This window comes from Alligator mississippiensis, chromosome 5, assembly GCF_030867095.1.
Source record: "Alligator mississippiensis isolate rAllMis1 chromosome 5, rAllMis1, whole genome shotgun sequence".
In the NCBI taxonomy this organism is placed as follows: domain Eukaryota; kingdom Metazoa; phylum Chordata; order Crocodylia; family Alligatoridae; genus Alligator; species Alligator mississippiensis.
Genome location: NC_081828.1, coordinates 82863179 through 82878701, shown reverse-complemented (window position 1 = coordinate 82878701; position 15523 = coordinate 82863179). Strand labels below are relative to the sequence as shown.

General features: G+C 41.2%; 1 protein-coding gene across 2 annotated transcripts in view; it reads right to left on the bottom strand.

Moving 5' to 3' along the window:
• Nucleotides 1-15523, bottom strand: part of INVS (inversin) — a 227694-nt gene that overhangs the window by 66561 nt on the left and 145610 nt on the right. For both annotated transcript variants that reach the window (XM_014603023.3, XM_019485218.2), the window contains exons 9-11: nucleotides 6727-6882; nucleotides 4753-4982; nucleotides 2289-2395 (exon numbers count right to left, since the gene is read on the bottom strand). In XM_014603023.3, the coding sequence (XP_014458509.1) occupies nucleotides 2289-2395; nucleotides 4753-4982; nucleotides 6727-6882 (493 nt within the window). The remainder of the gene's footprint in view (nucleotides 1-2288; nucleotides 2396-4752; nucleotides 4983-6726; nucleotides 6883-15523) is intronic.

Genomic DNA, 15523 nt, shown 5'->3' with positions numbered 1-15523 from the left:
TTTCTGTAGGGAATGTATAAACTAAATGTAAGTGAAAAATGTACATGGTGGAGGATTAGGAGGCAAGCTGGATTGTTTGCCTAAGCATTTCATTTCTGGGGACTTTACCCCAAATTCTGGCTTAGTTATTGTGTGAAAATTAGCTTGTATCCTTACTTTAGTTGTTAGCTAGTGAATATTTGTCCACATTATAATAATACCATATAAATAACATAATTACATAAGTCAGAAAGGTTTACAAATTTGAGAAAGGATGATCAAGATAGAATAGCAGTTTACTACAGAAGAGGATGTAGTCACCTTGACAGAGTTGTGTTACAAAATGACCATATTATGATTGACTACAGTCTCTAGTATTGTCATACTTCCATGAAAAGCAATGGTAAAATTTAAAAAAGGAACAATTGGAAGACTAAGTTCTATTTTTTTAAATGACTTAGGTGCTTAAGGGCCATTGCTTTTCATTTGCTTTCTAAGTTGCTCAGAGTTTTGAAATTTTTTTCCAGAGTTCACACAAACCGTAACAAGCAGCACAATGTACATAGTATCCCCACTAGTATAAAAATGCAGATACTGAGCAAAGACATTTATTGAATGAAGATTAGCAGCACCAAACAAAAATGATGCCTACATAGTACAGCAAATTAAATAGTTATTGTCAACATATAAAATGGTAAATTAAGGATCCTCTTGATGGTAACCACCGAGGATGCAATGCAAATAAAGAAATGAAGTACAGACACAGAAAATCCAATTGGACTTGCCAGATGGAGATGGTTTGACGAGACGATTAGAGTGCCTGAATTGAAATGTCAAGAGGAATAAAGTCAATGACAGAATGTGGAAATTTGTATACCAAGGTGTGCTGCTGATAAAGCTTCAAATGAAACTTAAAGATTTGAGATAATTCTTAGACAGATATTTCTGACTTTCTCACTTGAGAAAAATCCATTAAAACTGTAGACATTCTTATGAATATTTTAATTAATATGCAAAAAGATACTATAGTTTTAGGTTCCTATAATGTGAGAGTCAGTGGACAGAACACTCTGCTTAGTTTCAGTTCTGCTGAACCCTACTCAAGCAAATAGACATACTGGGCGCCTTTACATGTACATTGAGGCTGCTCTGATGCACTGTAATTACAATTACAAGAGGGGGAGCAAGGTCTCAGTGGTCAGAATAGGGAACAAAAGATAAATGATAGGGGGAAACAATGTAATTAAAAAAAATAAGGGGAACAGGGTGGAAGCCAAAACCCCTACAGCACTAATATATATCAGATTTTAAATAATTCTAATGGTTTTTAAAATGTTGATGTATTCAAATTTATTTGGCATACTGATCCATAATTTTTTTTATGATTGTGATGAGGTCATCTTCTTTAAAAGAGCCACCAAATGCATGCTACTGCTAATTACTGGCATAGTCACATGACCAATTTAAACTATCAAACTTAAATAATTTTTTAAAACTATTATTAAAAACTGTCAGTCAGAAACAAAGAAAACAGATGCAAATTTATCACCTCCCCATAATTATGAAGGGATTTCTCTTCAGTTGGAACATCAGAAATACAGTTAAACCACCAGGTAATTTGCAATGACTATTTTTAATTACAATTTCACTTTTCTCCCTTCTTTTTTTTACCTGATTGCCCCTAATGAACTGAACGGAAAAAATTCATTTAATTTTAATGAGAGCAGGACTGCCACCATATGCATATGGTGTCAGCTTTGCATCCTTTATTTTCAGTGAAAATGTAGAAGAAAGAAGATAGCAGACAATTCTAGAAAGAGGATTTGGCAGTATTAAATGGCTATAGGAAAAAGAATGACCTAGCAACAAGGTGGGCAAAAGGGAAAGGACTCATTTTTTTAACTTTGTTAAGATGTATTAGGCATATAATATTCCACAAATATGTCACTGTTCTTGTCCAAGGTGCTGATTCTGCAAAGCTTTATGTTCATGCCTAACTTCACATGCAAAGGCAACCTTTGGCTACAATGTGTAACTCACAGAGGGTAAAATCAATTACATGCAGATGTCTTTGCAGGACCATGGCCTAAAAGTACAATAGAGACCTATAACCAAAGTCTGAAAAGTTGTATGTAAAAAATGGAGATTTTAACAGAGAGATTTTCATATTATTTGCTGCCCTAAAACTATACCAGTGTTTTTTAGACATGATCAGTTTCATGCTTCTTATGTGATATTTAAATCTGACACTCAAACCAGAGGCTAGCATGCCTGATAATTTAGAAAACAACATATTTAATAAAATGTACCTTTCTTCGCTGTTTTCCATGTGATTAGGGAAAGCATCAAAGCCCAGCAGCAACTTTATAGCATCCAGGTAGCCATTATTACATAGCCAATGTAAGGCAGTCCTTCCCTATAAACAATAGCAACACAACAAAAATATATAAAGTAAGAAGTGTTGGAGTGTTTGTAGCTGTGATGGGTCAGGAAATATATGAGGGGCAAAGATTTTTGTTGCTGATATCTTTTATTTTGGACCAACTACATGATTTGGATAGATTTAAACAAGCTTCTAAATGCAGGTCATTCTTTTTCAGGGTTTAGAAGTTTATTATCACCTACCTCCCTGTTGCCAGAAGGAAAATTCTGGCTTTGCAACAAGTAGTATTGTTCAGTGCTCAACTAGACATTACACTAGATAAATTGTTCCAAAGACTGTTTTGCCTTTTAAAACTAGAGTATATGAAAGTGAAAGCCACTGAAAAGGTTTTTTTTTAAATGACAGATCAGGACCAAACCTTCACAAGTGCAAAGTTTATCTCTAATGTGGCTGAGGTTGACAAAAAAAAATCTGGTTTTAAACTTCCTTTCTGCCACCTGAAATTAGGTTTTTGAGGGCCTGAAATAGCTCCACCTACGAGTGGTGCTCGCCCCTACCCTGGGGATCTTCAAAAGGAGGCTAAACAATTATCTAGCCGGGGTCGTTTGACCCCAGCATTCTTTCCTGCCCATGGCAGGGGTTTGGACTTGATGACCTGCTTAGGTCCCTTCTGACCCTACCAACTATGAAACTACTCTTTGGAATGTAAGGTATGTATGTAGTGCTTCGGGTAATGTGTGTAGTACTTTCAAGTAGCTTAAAAGTGAGCAGACAATGAACTGTTCTACAGTGCTACAAATCTATCGAAAACACATAAAAAAACTCTGGATGACACAGAGATAACTCTGAAGTGCTTCTAAGTCATGCCTGGGAGAAAAGTACTGTTGAGACAAAGATCAGGTATAATATTGTGCACTCTTCCTCAAACCTGACAGGCAAAAACAGTCATTTGAAACAGCAAGATAATTGTCCCAACAAGTAAGCTTACTTGTTGGGACAATTATCTTGCTGTTTCAAATGACTGAATTTCCAGAACTCCCGATAGCCCCAGGTAACCTCTACATTTTACCAGCTACATTTTATCACTAGTCAACATTCCCCTCTTCCCCCCACCCCACCTCTACCTCTCACACTTATTAACTCCTATCCACTCTGATTTTCCCTGCCAGGCATTTGTATTTTCACAGACCTGCATTTTGCATATTGGTTTAAGCTTCTATCCCACCCAGGAGAATACACAAACACCAGCGGACTCTCCCTATTCCTGAAGAAGGGTGCTTGTGCCCTTCTTCTGTGAAATATTTTCCCAACTATTTAGTTGGTCCAATGAAAGATATCACATTTACCCAAAGAACCTTGAATTCTGCCTGAATTCCCAGAAAGCAGCTGATACCAAGACCCAGGATTTGGGTCTCAGGTAACAATTTTACCATGTTTCCAGTTATCAGTGCAGCTGAATGTTCAAGAGGCTATTAACATATTGCATTTCCAAATTTTTAGATAAGAAAGGAATGGGTCAAATATGGCATAAAGTAGTATATATTATAGACTGGAGCAAAAGTTTAGCAAATTGGTTAGCAAACTCCCTATTGGTATAAATTGGTGCTGTTCTGATCTCAACAGAACTATACGAACGTACACCAACAGAGAATTTCTTTTATCATACAAAATCTGTTCTGGCACCAAATTCCATTTGTTGTCTGAGAGTCAGAGCAAAGGAACATACAAAGTATGTTTTTCACCATTAAGGACAAGTTTTTGATCAAATTTGCTCTACCCTCATTCATGTATGCTGCGGAGAAACATTCCATTAACTGTCAAGCTTTTCAGTTAGAAAAGAATTAAAATCAAGTAAAGGAACAAAAAGTTTTAGAAAGGATTCTCTTAAGGACATAGGTTGGTACAAAAAAGTCAAAAGATGCAAAAATGTGCTCCTTCAGTTCATGCTCTATAGTAAAACAAAGATTAAAAAGGGAACATTCTCCTAAGGCTGCTTGTCTTTCCCCTTCAAAAGAGTAAACACAAAAGCAACATACTAGTGGTGCAAATAGATAAGGATATTATGCTGCAGAAAGGAAAAGGATCCTCAGAAACATAAGATCATAAGGGGCCTCCTAAGCCATCAAGCCTACTCTTCTGCATTCACAGGCAACCATTTATCCAAGGAGGCAGCAAAATTGCCACTTGCAACCTTCACATATACAACAATACCTGCAACACAAGAACGCTGTATAATATTGCCATAGGTAAAAGTATGGAAGGTGAGGGCACTATAAATGACTGGCTATTGTAACAACAGGGAAGTTGTTTGTTAATATGTACTCAGAAGGTCTTAGGAAAAGGACCATGCCCCACAGAGGAAGGCAACTAGGGGGAAAAAAACTACACACCTCTTTATCTTGAATATTTGGATCTGCGTTATTTTCCAGTAACACTACCATGCAGTTAATGTAGCCTCCATATGCAGCACACTGCAAGGGAGTTCTTCCTGCATAATCCTGCACATTTGGGTTGATTTTGTTTTCTATCAGTATTTGGCATACATCAGCATTTCCTCCCAAAGCTGCCCAGTGAAGGGGAGAATGGCCATCCTGGTCAACCAAATCTACTCTTGCTCCCCCTGTAAAAAAAAACAACACAACATTTGAAATCAGAAGTAAAAAAACCCAGAAGGCTTGCACATAAGAGGAAGTGGAAAATAAATTATTCCCAGCATACATATAATAAATTAGAGAAATATTGTAAAAAATTCAGAAGTATCCAAGCAATGTAAGAGCTTAAGTCCAATTTTCCAAAAATGGTTGGGGTGCTTAGGAGTTTCAGTAGGAGATGGTCATCTAACCCAGGGGTGTCAAACACATGGCCCATTGCCTGACCCCTCTACAAGGAGGTAAGTACTGTAATAATTAAATTTGTTTTTGAAAAACTCAGTTTTGTTTTGCCACTAAGTTTACAAAAGTTATGGGGGAGTGTCCTAAGTCTAATGAAGGGTACCTTGAGTCTAAAAAAGTTTAGAGTCAAATTTAACAGGACCCAACAATATATGCCTACTGAGAACTGAAGGTAAAAGAGGTTTAATCTAGTCTCATTCACAGGAAAAAGAGAAAATAAATACATATTGAGGCTTTGAAAAGCTAAAATGTACTTGGAGAGATCAAGAGGGAGGGACAAATCTTTGTTTCAGGCATATATTTTGTTTTTCTATCCTTACTCTGCACTACATAGCAAATCATTTGCATCTTCAAGTACTGTTCTGTGAGGCATACTCTACATAAATCTCTCTGTCCACACAGAGGCATAACCAGTCAGGACTGCAACCAGGGTATTCCCTCTGCACCCCCTTTTGTACGTTCTTTGCTTTGACTTGGGAGGCACTGGTAGCAGTCAGTGCACAGGAGCAGAAGCTGAAGTTTGCTGCTGCTGAGGGAAGATGTCCTCTTATTTTTTTTGCCAAAGAAACCAATGCTGAACAGGCAAAAATTCCGTTTTTGGGCATCAAAAAACATCTCCCTCCAGAAGCTGTGAAGTCCAGCTGCTGCTGCTCAACAGAACTACATTCCCCAGAATGTCCTTCATTCACTGATACTCCTTTGCTGCTGCTGCTTGTTGCCAGGGCTGGTGCTGAAATTTGCAGGGTGAGTTGAGGATGGGAGGCTGAGGCACCCCTGCTTCATTCTTATGCCCCTTCCCCCTTAGGTAGCACCTGGGACACGTGCCCCAACTCACACATCCATCCATCCACTGTCTACAGCAGGGGTGGGCAAAATGATAGATCTAGCTAGCAGCTCAGCTCCATTTCCCAGCAGCCTCTGCCCACATGCTGCAGCCAGTTTCCATGGAGACCCTAGCAGAAGCAGAGCCATGACAGCATGGGACCGGGGTTTCCATGGACAATGGCCCCAGCAACGCTGGCAGGGCATATGGCTGGGCAGGGAGCTGCTCCACGGCTGGGGCTGGGATCTTGCAGTGGTGACAGCATGGTTTGGAGTCAGGGCAGAGCCACAATCCACTTCCTGCATGCCTCTGCCCAGGGTATGTAGGTAGTGGATCACAGCTCTGCCCCGGCTCTGGACCACACTGTCACCATAAGGTCCCAGTCCCAGAGCAGCTCCCTGCCCAGGCACCCTAGCTCTGCGCTGTCATAGCGATGCCGCTCCTGGGTTCTCCATGGAAAACGGGCATAGTGAGGTGGGCAGGGGCTGCTGGGAAATGGAGTCCACTGCGGGCCTGATTTGTCTTGTGGGTTGGACTTTGCCTGCCTCTGGTCTACAGGGTTAACTTTGGACCCAGCAACATGAGTTATTTCAGAGCCTAAAAAAAGAAGTCTTAATTCTGAATGGGTTTGTAAATTTATGACACTTTACCTTCAATAAGTGTCTGTATCACTTCTTTGTGTCCCATTTCACAGGCTCGAAAAAGAGGAGTGTGTTTCATGACATCAGTACCATCTACCTGTGCGTTATGTTCTAAGAGCAATTTCACAGTGCTGACGTGGCCAGAAAGGGCAGCTGCATGTAAGGCTGAAAGAAAAAGGAAGAAAATCAAAATACCCTGGGAAAGGAGCAGGGTCAAAAATAATAATTCTTTTAAATCATGTTGATGAAAAGAACTGCCTTGCAGTCATAAAACTGTAAATGGCTAAAATGACACACAATCACTACTTTCCCTTTACCACACAAACAACACAAAATATACATGGTATAACAAAGTAGAATCTCTGATGGACATTTTTAATTCATGAAAACAAAGACTTTAACCTCACCAGAATTAAGAAGGATTTATACCATGGGCAGGCAATTATTTCATCCTGGAAAGCCATTTGATGAATTTTGGTGAGCTGTTGAAGGCCACAAGGGTATCCCCACCCCTTGGCAGTTGCCCTGTCCCCTGGTCACCACTTTGGGACCAGAAGTCCTGCCCCTAACCCCTGACCTTTGCCACTGGAAGTCTCTCCTTACCCAGGAAATACTTCTTTGGGCAAGGGCTTCCTTGTATATAGTGTGGGGGGTTATGGGTGTGTATGTGGGGGGTGGTTGAGGGAGTATGTGGTTTGTGTGTGTGTCTGGGGTGGGGTATGGTAGGCATGGGGGGGGTGTGTGTGGGATGTGTGTGGGTGTGGAACGTGTGTGGGGGTATGGGGTGTATATGTGGGCATGGTGGTGGTGAGGGGCCATGGGGGAGTGTGTGAGAGGGATGTGTGTGTTTGGGGGGGGTGGTGTATGTGTAGGATGTATGTGGGTGTGTGGGTGGATATGGTGGGGGGTGGGGGGGTTGGGCTCTGTGGGGGGTCCTACCCCCCTCCCAGCTTCTCCCTGGCCCGATGCCTGCCTGGCTCACAGTGCACTGCAAAGGGGTGGGAAAGCAGCTGCCACAGGTAGGCAGTGAGGGAAACCTTCAGGAGAGTGGAGAGGGGATGGGGAACTGAACCTGATGCCACCACCTCTCTTGGTCTCTGTCCCATGCCTGCCTGGCAGGGCTTTGTGAGCAGCTGAGTTCCTTCACATTCCATCTCCATCCTTGGGCTCCCTTACCCAGCCATGTACAAGCTGTGCCTGCTGGCCAGGGCTGGAGCCCTTCAATGTGGGAGGCAGGGAGTGCAGCATTTGCTGCCCCAGGTGGGAATGAGCAGGGCTCAGCTCCATGCAGAGCACAGCAGGGGCAGCCACTGCCAGGCTGGATACAGTTAATTGGTGGGTGCCCGCCTGTGGGCCATATCCAATCAGCTGGCAGGTTGGAACCAGCCTGCAGGCTGTATTTTGCCCACAACACAAACACCTCAGCAAAGCCTGAGGCTGTTGGAGGATCTTAAGATGTCACGGCATGCATCTACACATGCTAAAGTGACGTAAACTTTGGAGCAGTTCATGCTAGCTAACTTGTCATGGGTGCAGTGTCTACATGTGCACCTGGGACCACAGCAATTAGAGCTGGGGTGGAACAGCCCTGGGCTCGCAGGGTGCACAGGGGTTCAGCCCTAGGCTGCAAGTAGTGGTGTCGGGTGGTGCTGGGCAGGAGCTGGGGGGTCTGGCCCCCAACTGTCTGGGCTGACCGGGTACAATTTGCACCCAGTAATTACCGTTCACAAACGTTTGATTGCAGTTAATTACTCTGCCATAAGATAGTATTATATTATGGCAGAGTAAATTAATTTACTGTGCCCTAATAGCAGTGCACATGTGGACAGTGATGCTTTACTGCAGAGCTAATTAGTCAACAGCAGTAAAGCACAAGTACTCACTGGCTTGTAAATAAGATCGCTATCAGCCACAACTTCATCCCTCTGGAGTTTTCATGTGTACTTGATGAAAAATTATGGAAAATGAAAATTTAGCTAGCTGTGGATTGCTTTTTATAGAGGGTCAGACCTCACAGAGTAATTAGATTCCAAAAGATTTGTTAAAATGGAAAGAAAATGTTTTGGAGTTTTACCTGAAATAAAGATTTTAAGTGCTTTGGAGTACTTAATATTTATAAATCCAAATAATTAGTTGAATTGTAAAGGAAAATAGTGTCAAATACTAGTTAAGTATAGTTTAGTTTCATTAACAAATTACTTCTCTGATGACACAAGTTCTGAACAAGAATGAACATATAAACATGAAATAGGATCACAGTATTGTTGCAACTATGATGATGCAGGATATTTGTGAGAAGCAAGTTTTGTTCAGTAGCATCTCTGTATTTGGAAGAGACATTAGACAAGCTTTTGAGTACAAAATGCCCAGCTATATACTTGATCTAATTAAAGATATTACCAAATTCTATTTCTTGCATAACAGAAAAGCATGTTTGTAAATTGCAGCCATGTTACATTAAATACATAATCTATATATCTATACATTATAAATAATGTATACATTTATAATGTGTAAATGGATATATAAGCTTCAATTGATAGTTCATAAGTTAATTTATAACTTCCTTTACCTAATCCAGTTTTATTTAAAATTTGTTTTATTCAGAGAGTAAAATAATGGGCCTCCAGCAGTGTTTGGGTGTTTCTAATTGTCTCAGGAAAAAACAAGGGAGTGCCAGGCTCTGACCATTCCACAGCAGGTACATCAGGGGCAGATGGTAGAGCACAGGGGGAGAACATGCCCACCTTTTGTGTCCCTGTGGAGGGAGGGTTACAGTTTAATGCTGTTGAAGGACAGCTTGATGGTATCTGCAATATAAGATATAAGGGCCAGTGCTGAAGGAATTAACTGCTGCACACTATTGCAGGTAGCTGCAGTGACCAGTATTTTGAAGTATTATGCCTATTTGTTTGACATAGGTTGAGCGCCTTGTTACCAATAGTGTAATAAGCAGTGGGTAACTGGGGTGCAAGTCCTGGGTGCCCATTTAAGAGGGAGTGCAAAAATGGCACCTGTTGCTGGCTCAGCTACAACTGCTTTTGAAATCAGCCCCTGCCACCCAAGGCTTCACCTCTGCTCTTGGCTTTGTTGCTGATGAATCCACATTCCCATTCTAAAGGCTGCAATTTGGTTCACAGAGTTTAAAAAGAGCTAGTAAAACAAATCCATCAAAAGTCTGCTACCTTTATACCTGAAACCATAGTATCAGTCCTCATTTTTCTACAGAACAAGATGCCAGCTCTGATGCACATTTTTTTAACAAAAAAATATATTTTTAAAATCATATCAATGCTATTCTGGATAAAAAATGACTAAATGGTATAAGAGCTTTTGTAACACTAATGAAAGGAACTCAAAAGTGCCGAAAGCTTCACTAGGGCTAGGGACAGACATTCAAAAAGCCTGAGCCTGAATAGATTCCATCTTTGCAAGTTAATCTAACCTAGCTAAGCTAAACTGGTTTGTAACTGTACAAACATCCCCTCTGGACTGAAGAAATGCAGAAACATGCCTGCAGTGGCTCAGGTTAGAAGCTGGGGAGGGGGGGCAGGGGCAGGTGCTAAAGCAGTCCTCCCTTCCCTTCCATAGTGCTGACCTAAGGAAGGGTCATGGCTAGGCCCTGGCATAATGCTCTGATTAAGTAGGGTTCCCACCCCCTCGCTGTTGATAACAGAGCATTGAGTTACACACCAGGGAGTTACACAGGGAGTTGTTAGTATTTATCAGCCCATCAAACAAAACAAAAGCCTCTCTCATTAGTTCAAGCTCTTCTTAAACATTTTTTTCCAAGGAAGAAATGGAGAGACATTACCAGCTACCTGTTGATTAGCTCCAAAAATCCCTAAGCCAACACTGTCCTGTCTGCCTTTGTCCTGTCTCCCACAGCATGTAGCCAGCATGTTGTATGCTAGTTAATGCTGAGAGGTATCTGTGTAAGGCAGAGGGGAGGGGGGAATCCTTGCTTGAGCAGGGAGTTGTGAGGGGTGGGGTGGGGAGCAGGAAGAAGCCAGTCAGACACCACTGTACCTGCAATCTCTGCCAGAGCTCCAGCCAGGAAGGAGAGGGGCGGGGCCAGCCTTCCTGGGCTGGAGCAGAGAGCAGAGCCCCACCCAGGGTTACAAAGCATCTAGGATGCTGGAGGGCTCTGATTTAACTTAAACCTGGAAGGGGTCTGGGACAGACATTGCATAAACCAGTTTGACCCAAATCAGTTCAGACTGATATTACATTCAACCAGATTTATCTCAAACCAATTTCAGCCATTTTCAAACTGGTTTATGTGTACAGAACATCTGTTCTGTTACAGGTTTAAACTGGTTTCTGATCACTTAAACTGGTTTATGTGTAATGTCTGTCTCTAATCTAGTAGCTTGGCTGGGTAGGGAACTATGAATGATAATTTGACAGTGAAGTCTCTGCTGTATAGTACATTTGGATGTCTTGATTTCATATTCTGACCTTAGAAAAAACCTTAGGTTCTGCTTTTCTGTATATTTCCACATATGAAATCTGACACAGTAAACTTTTCAATCAGATGACATATGGGGCATGTGTAACAATACAATAGAAAAACAGCTGCTGTGTCAGCTTGGCCTGGTTCTTTCCCTCCATCACTCATTCTGATGTAGGCATCTTGTTTCCCACTCTGTGCTCAGTATTTTCTTGTAAGCCAAATTTTCTGTGATGGAGTCACGGTGACTGAAGAAATTCTTCAGCCAGCTGGTCACAATAAAATCTTTGTTTCACCGACAGACAGAGCCCTCACCATTGTACACACTCAGTGACGGCAAAGCTATAAAGCTGCCCCTGCAGTGCTGATCTCTGAGAAAAGTGAAATTCCTTTTCCTTGGTGTCATTTTCCTAAACAATAGAGAACGTCTTGATGGAGATTTTCCTCTTTATAAGTAAATGCAAAAAACTATGTTAATGTAATGTTACAGCTGAGCTTTATCCATCTTGTGCACAAAAGTCATGATATACAAACTTTTGGTTCCCACAGCAACTGTATCCTAGCATCCTTGAGCAGGGGGTACTATTTTCTAGTAGAGTACAACCCTGCTTTCTCAAAAACTCAGGAAACATCCAAAGCCTCCAGAAAAAAATGATCTGAAACAAGGATGTGATTTACTGGCAGTGTACATAAATGACTATTTGCTAACAAGATGCCAAATGAACTGAATATGGTAACTCTTCTCCTGTAACATACACATATACAATGTGGCCAAGTTCAGGTTGCAAAGGCATGATAGAGCAGTGGCATACTTCTGAACTTCTTAACCATTACATTAACTCAACAACAATTTTGCATTAATGGACATTTGGGAAATTTTTTTGCACATTAATGACACAATTATATTTCACTTTATGTACTTCCCCACTGCATCACCCTCCATCCATTTTAGCAAATGACTATTAAATGCAAGGGACAGTAACTTAGCTTCAAAGGGGACACTGGATAGTGCCTAACCTATGGCCAGGTAGCTAGTGAACTGTTTTGGGAAATCAAAGAGATGCAAGTTCAAACATTCTGGGCAAAAGGGAAATAGAACCTGGCTCTCCTATTTCCTGCATAAAGCCACTCAGGCACTGGGTCTAAAATATAAGCGGGTCCTTCATGACCTATATGGCCATAACTAGTGTGCACAGCTGTGTACCTGCTGGGCCAGCACATAGCCTACTGCACATACTCTGTCTTCATGAATATGATTGTGTACCCATGCTTCAGGGGAAATAGAATTGCAAACTGCACCAAAGAGATCATTTATATGGCAAGAAAACTGCCACTTTAGCATACAAATGGTAATAGAATTTCACCCTAATTCCCTTGGATTAAAAGGCCATACCAAAACGTAAAGATTAGAAAGTAATGACTAACATATGCTAAAAGGTTTGTAGAACAAACAGTTTGGGTTATCCAAACAAAAAATCTCATGCAAATAATCTCAGAAGCCCAACAAAGGCTTTGTAAAGTCACACAGGTGTTAAAAGGCTTTGTAGGGAGCTTTAATAATCCTAGTGACTGCACATAATTACTGCATCTGAGAGATGAAGCTCACAAATAAAGTGATCCTAGACATAACTTCTAAAGAAGTCATGCACTGTACAGTTTGGTTTATTTTTCTTGTTATATTGTTTGTTGTTCACATTCCTGCATAATTTAAGTTAGCTTCTGTTTTTACTTAAAAAATCTTCTTTGATTTGGCTAGCTGAATGTGTAAGAGAGAGATTTTTTTCATTTGATTAGTTCAAAAACAACATTCAGTTTAATAATGACATATCTCATAATGCATTTTACATATAAGAGGCAGAGTAAAAGTTCAATAATCAATTTCCATGCCAAACCATATAGCTCTGAATAACAGAAGCCTAGAATTGCATGGGAACTCAAAGGTCATCTAGTTCAACCCCCTGCAAAACTGCAGGATTCACTGTTCTTAAACGAGCCTAGACAGATGTCTAGCAAACCCCTTCTATAAAAAGGAAGATTCCACAACTCTAGGCATCTTGTTCCACTCCTGCTGTTAGCAAGTTTTTACTTAGATTTAATCTTAAACTGCTTTGTTGCAGTAAACCCCGCTGTTTCTTGTCTTGTTCTCTTTGGCAAAAGAGAATACTTGTTCTCCATCTTTTTATAGCAGCTGTTCAAGTATTTGAAAACAGCTATCCCATCTACTCTTAATTTCCTTTTTTCCAGACTAGATGTATTTTGTTTCTTCAGCCTTTCCTCAAACGGCTTTCATTCCAACCTCCGTTACCATCTTTGTTGTGCATCTCTGAATCCTCTCTACTCTACTTCCTGTTTCAATGCAATGCCCAAAACGGATACAGGACTCTATTGGAGGCTTAACCAGCACCATCTGCCTTCTTGGCAACTACATCATATTTCTGTGTCATGTTAAGCCTGTGATCTACCAAAGCTTCTCAGTGCTGCTGCTGTCTAGTCAATCACTTCCCATTCTGTATTTGTGCATTTGGTCATTCTTTCCTAGGTGGTACCTTAAACTGATCAAGATTCTTTAGAATTCTATTCCTATGCTTCAAAGTATTTGCAGTCCTTCCCAGATTTTTTCGTCTGCAAGCTTGATCAGGAAACTCTCTATTCTGGCACATAAAAAATTAACAAACATGTTAAATAGCACTGGACCTGGGACAGGACCATGTAGAATCCCACTTGAAACCTCCTGCTATTTGGACATTGATCCATTAAAAGTTGCTCTCTGCCTGTGGTTAGTGAGCTAATTATACATTCACCTCACAGTAATTCTATCTAGCCCTCATTTCTTAAGCTTACTTAAAAGAATGTCACATATTAAAAGCCACACAAAAGCTCAAGTATATCTGCTGCATTTCCTCTGTCCAACCAAGTTACCTTGTCAAAGGAAATTGAGGTGGTTTGACATGCTTTGTTCTTAACAAATCCATGCCAGCTGCTAATGATCACCCTTTCCTCCTCCAGGTATTTATAAATTGAGTATCGTTTGCTCCAATAACTTATAAAGTATTGCAGGCTGACCAGTCTACAATTCTCCAGGCCCCCATTTCCCACCCCAAATCATAAAAATGTTAAGCAGCACTGAGCCAAGAACAGATCCCTGTATAACACTTGAGATTTCCTGCAAGTCTATAATCTATCCCTTTATAGTTTTTATCTTGCAGTTATTCAAACAATTATGTATCCACCCAATGGTGCCTGTAGTTAGCTCACACTTCCAGAGCTTGCTTATGATAATGACATGTAGAACTCTTGTCAAAAATTTTACTGAACTCCAGGTATATTAACCCTGTCAAAAAAGGAATCACGTTGCTTTGATGCAAATTGTTTTTTATAAATAGTAGAGATCACCTCACATTATCCATAGGTTTTTAAACTGACTGTTCTATAATTTTTTTAATAACTTCCCAGATATTGAAGTTGGGCTGATAGGTCTATAATTCTTCAGGTTCTCCTTTTTCTATTTTTAGATTGTGTTATGTTGCCCTTCTCCTGTTTTCTGGTTCTTGATCTGTCATTCATTAGTTTTTTTTTATTAATGCCAGTGACTTTGGGATTTCTTAGAATCATAGAAAGTTAGGGTTAGAAGGGACCTCATTAGGTCATCTAGTCCAACCCCTTGCTCAAAGCAGGACCAGCCCCAATTAGATCATCCTAGCCAAAGCTTTGTCTAGCCAGGTTTTGAAAACCTCCAAGAATGGAGCTTCCACCACCTCTCTGGGTAACCTTGCCCAGAGTTTTACTACCCTCCTAGTGAGAAAATTCTTCCTAATATCTAAACTAAACTTCCCTTGCTGCAACTTGAGATCATTGTTCCTTGTTCGGTCGTCACTTTCAAGACCCTCTTCAGGTAGTTGACAGCTACTATTACATCACTTCTTAGTCCTCTTTTCTAGAAGCCCAGTTCCCTCAGTCTCTCCTCATAAGCAGGGATCCTGGTTTTCTCTGATTTAAAATTGCAAGTTCTCTGATTAAAAACCCAAAATTTGTGATAAAATGTTAGGTCCCCCCCACAGCGCTGCTACAGAGAGCCCCGCACTCCCCTCCACAGCCTCAACAGGCCTCCTGATGCTCCTCACAACAGACCTCCAGACCCACAGACACGGACATGTAGACACAAAGGCATACACAGACACTGACACCCACCCCAGCAGGTAAGTGTGTGGGGGGAAGGGGCGGGGCAGGGCGGGGGAAAGGGAAGGTGCTTGGGGGGTAGATCAAGAAGTGGGGGAGCATGCCCCTGTGCCCACTCCCAGGTGCAGGACCAGGAACAGGGGGTGAGGGCAGGGGTGCCACTCTGCGGGCCACACA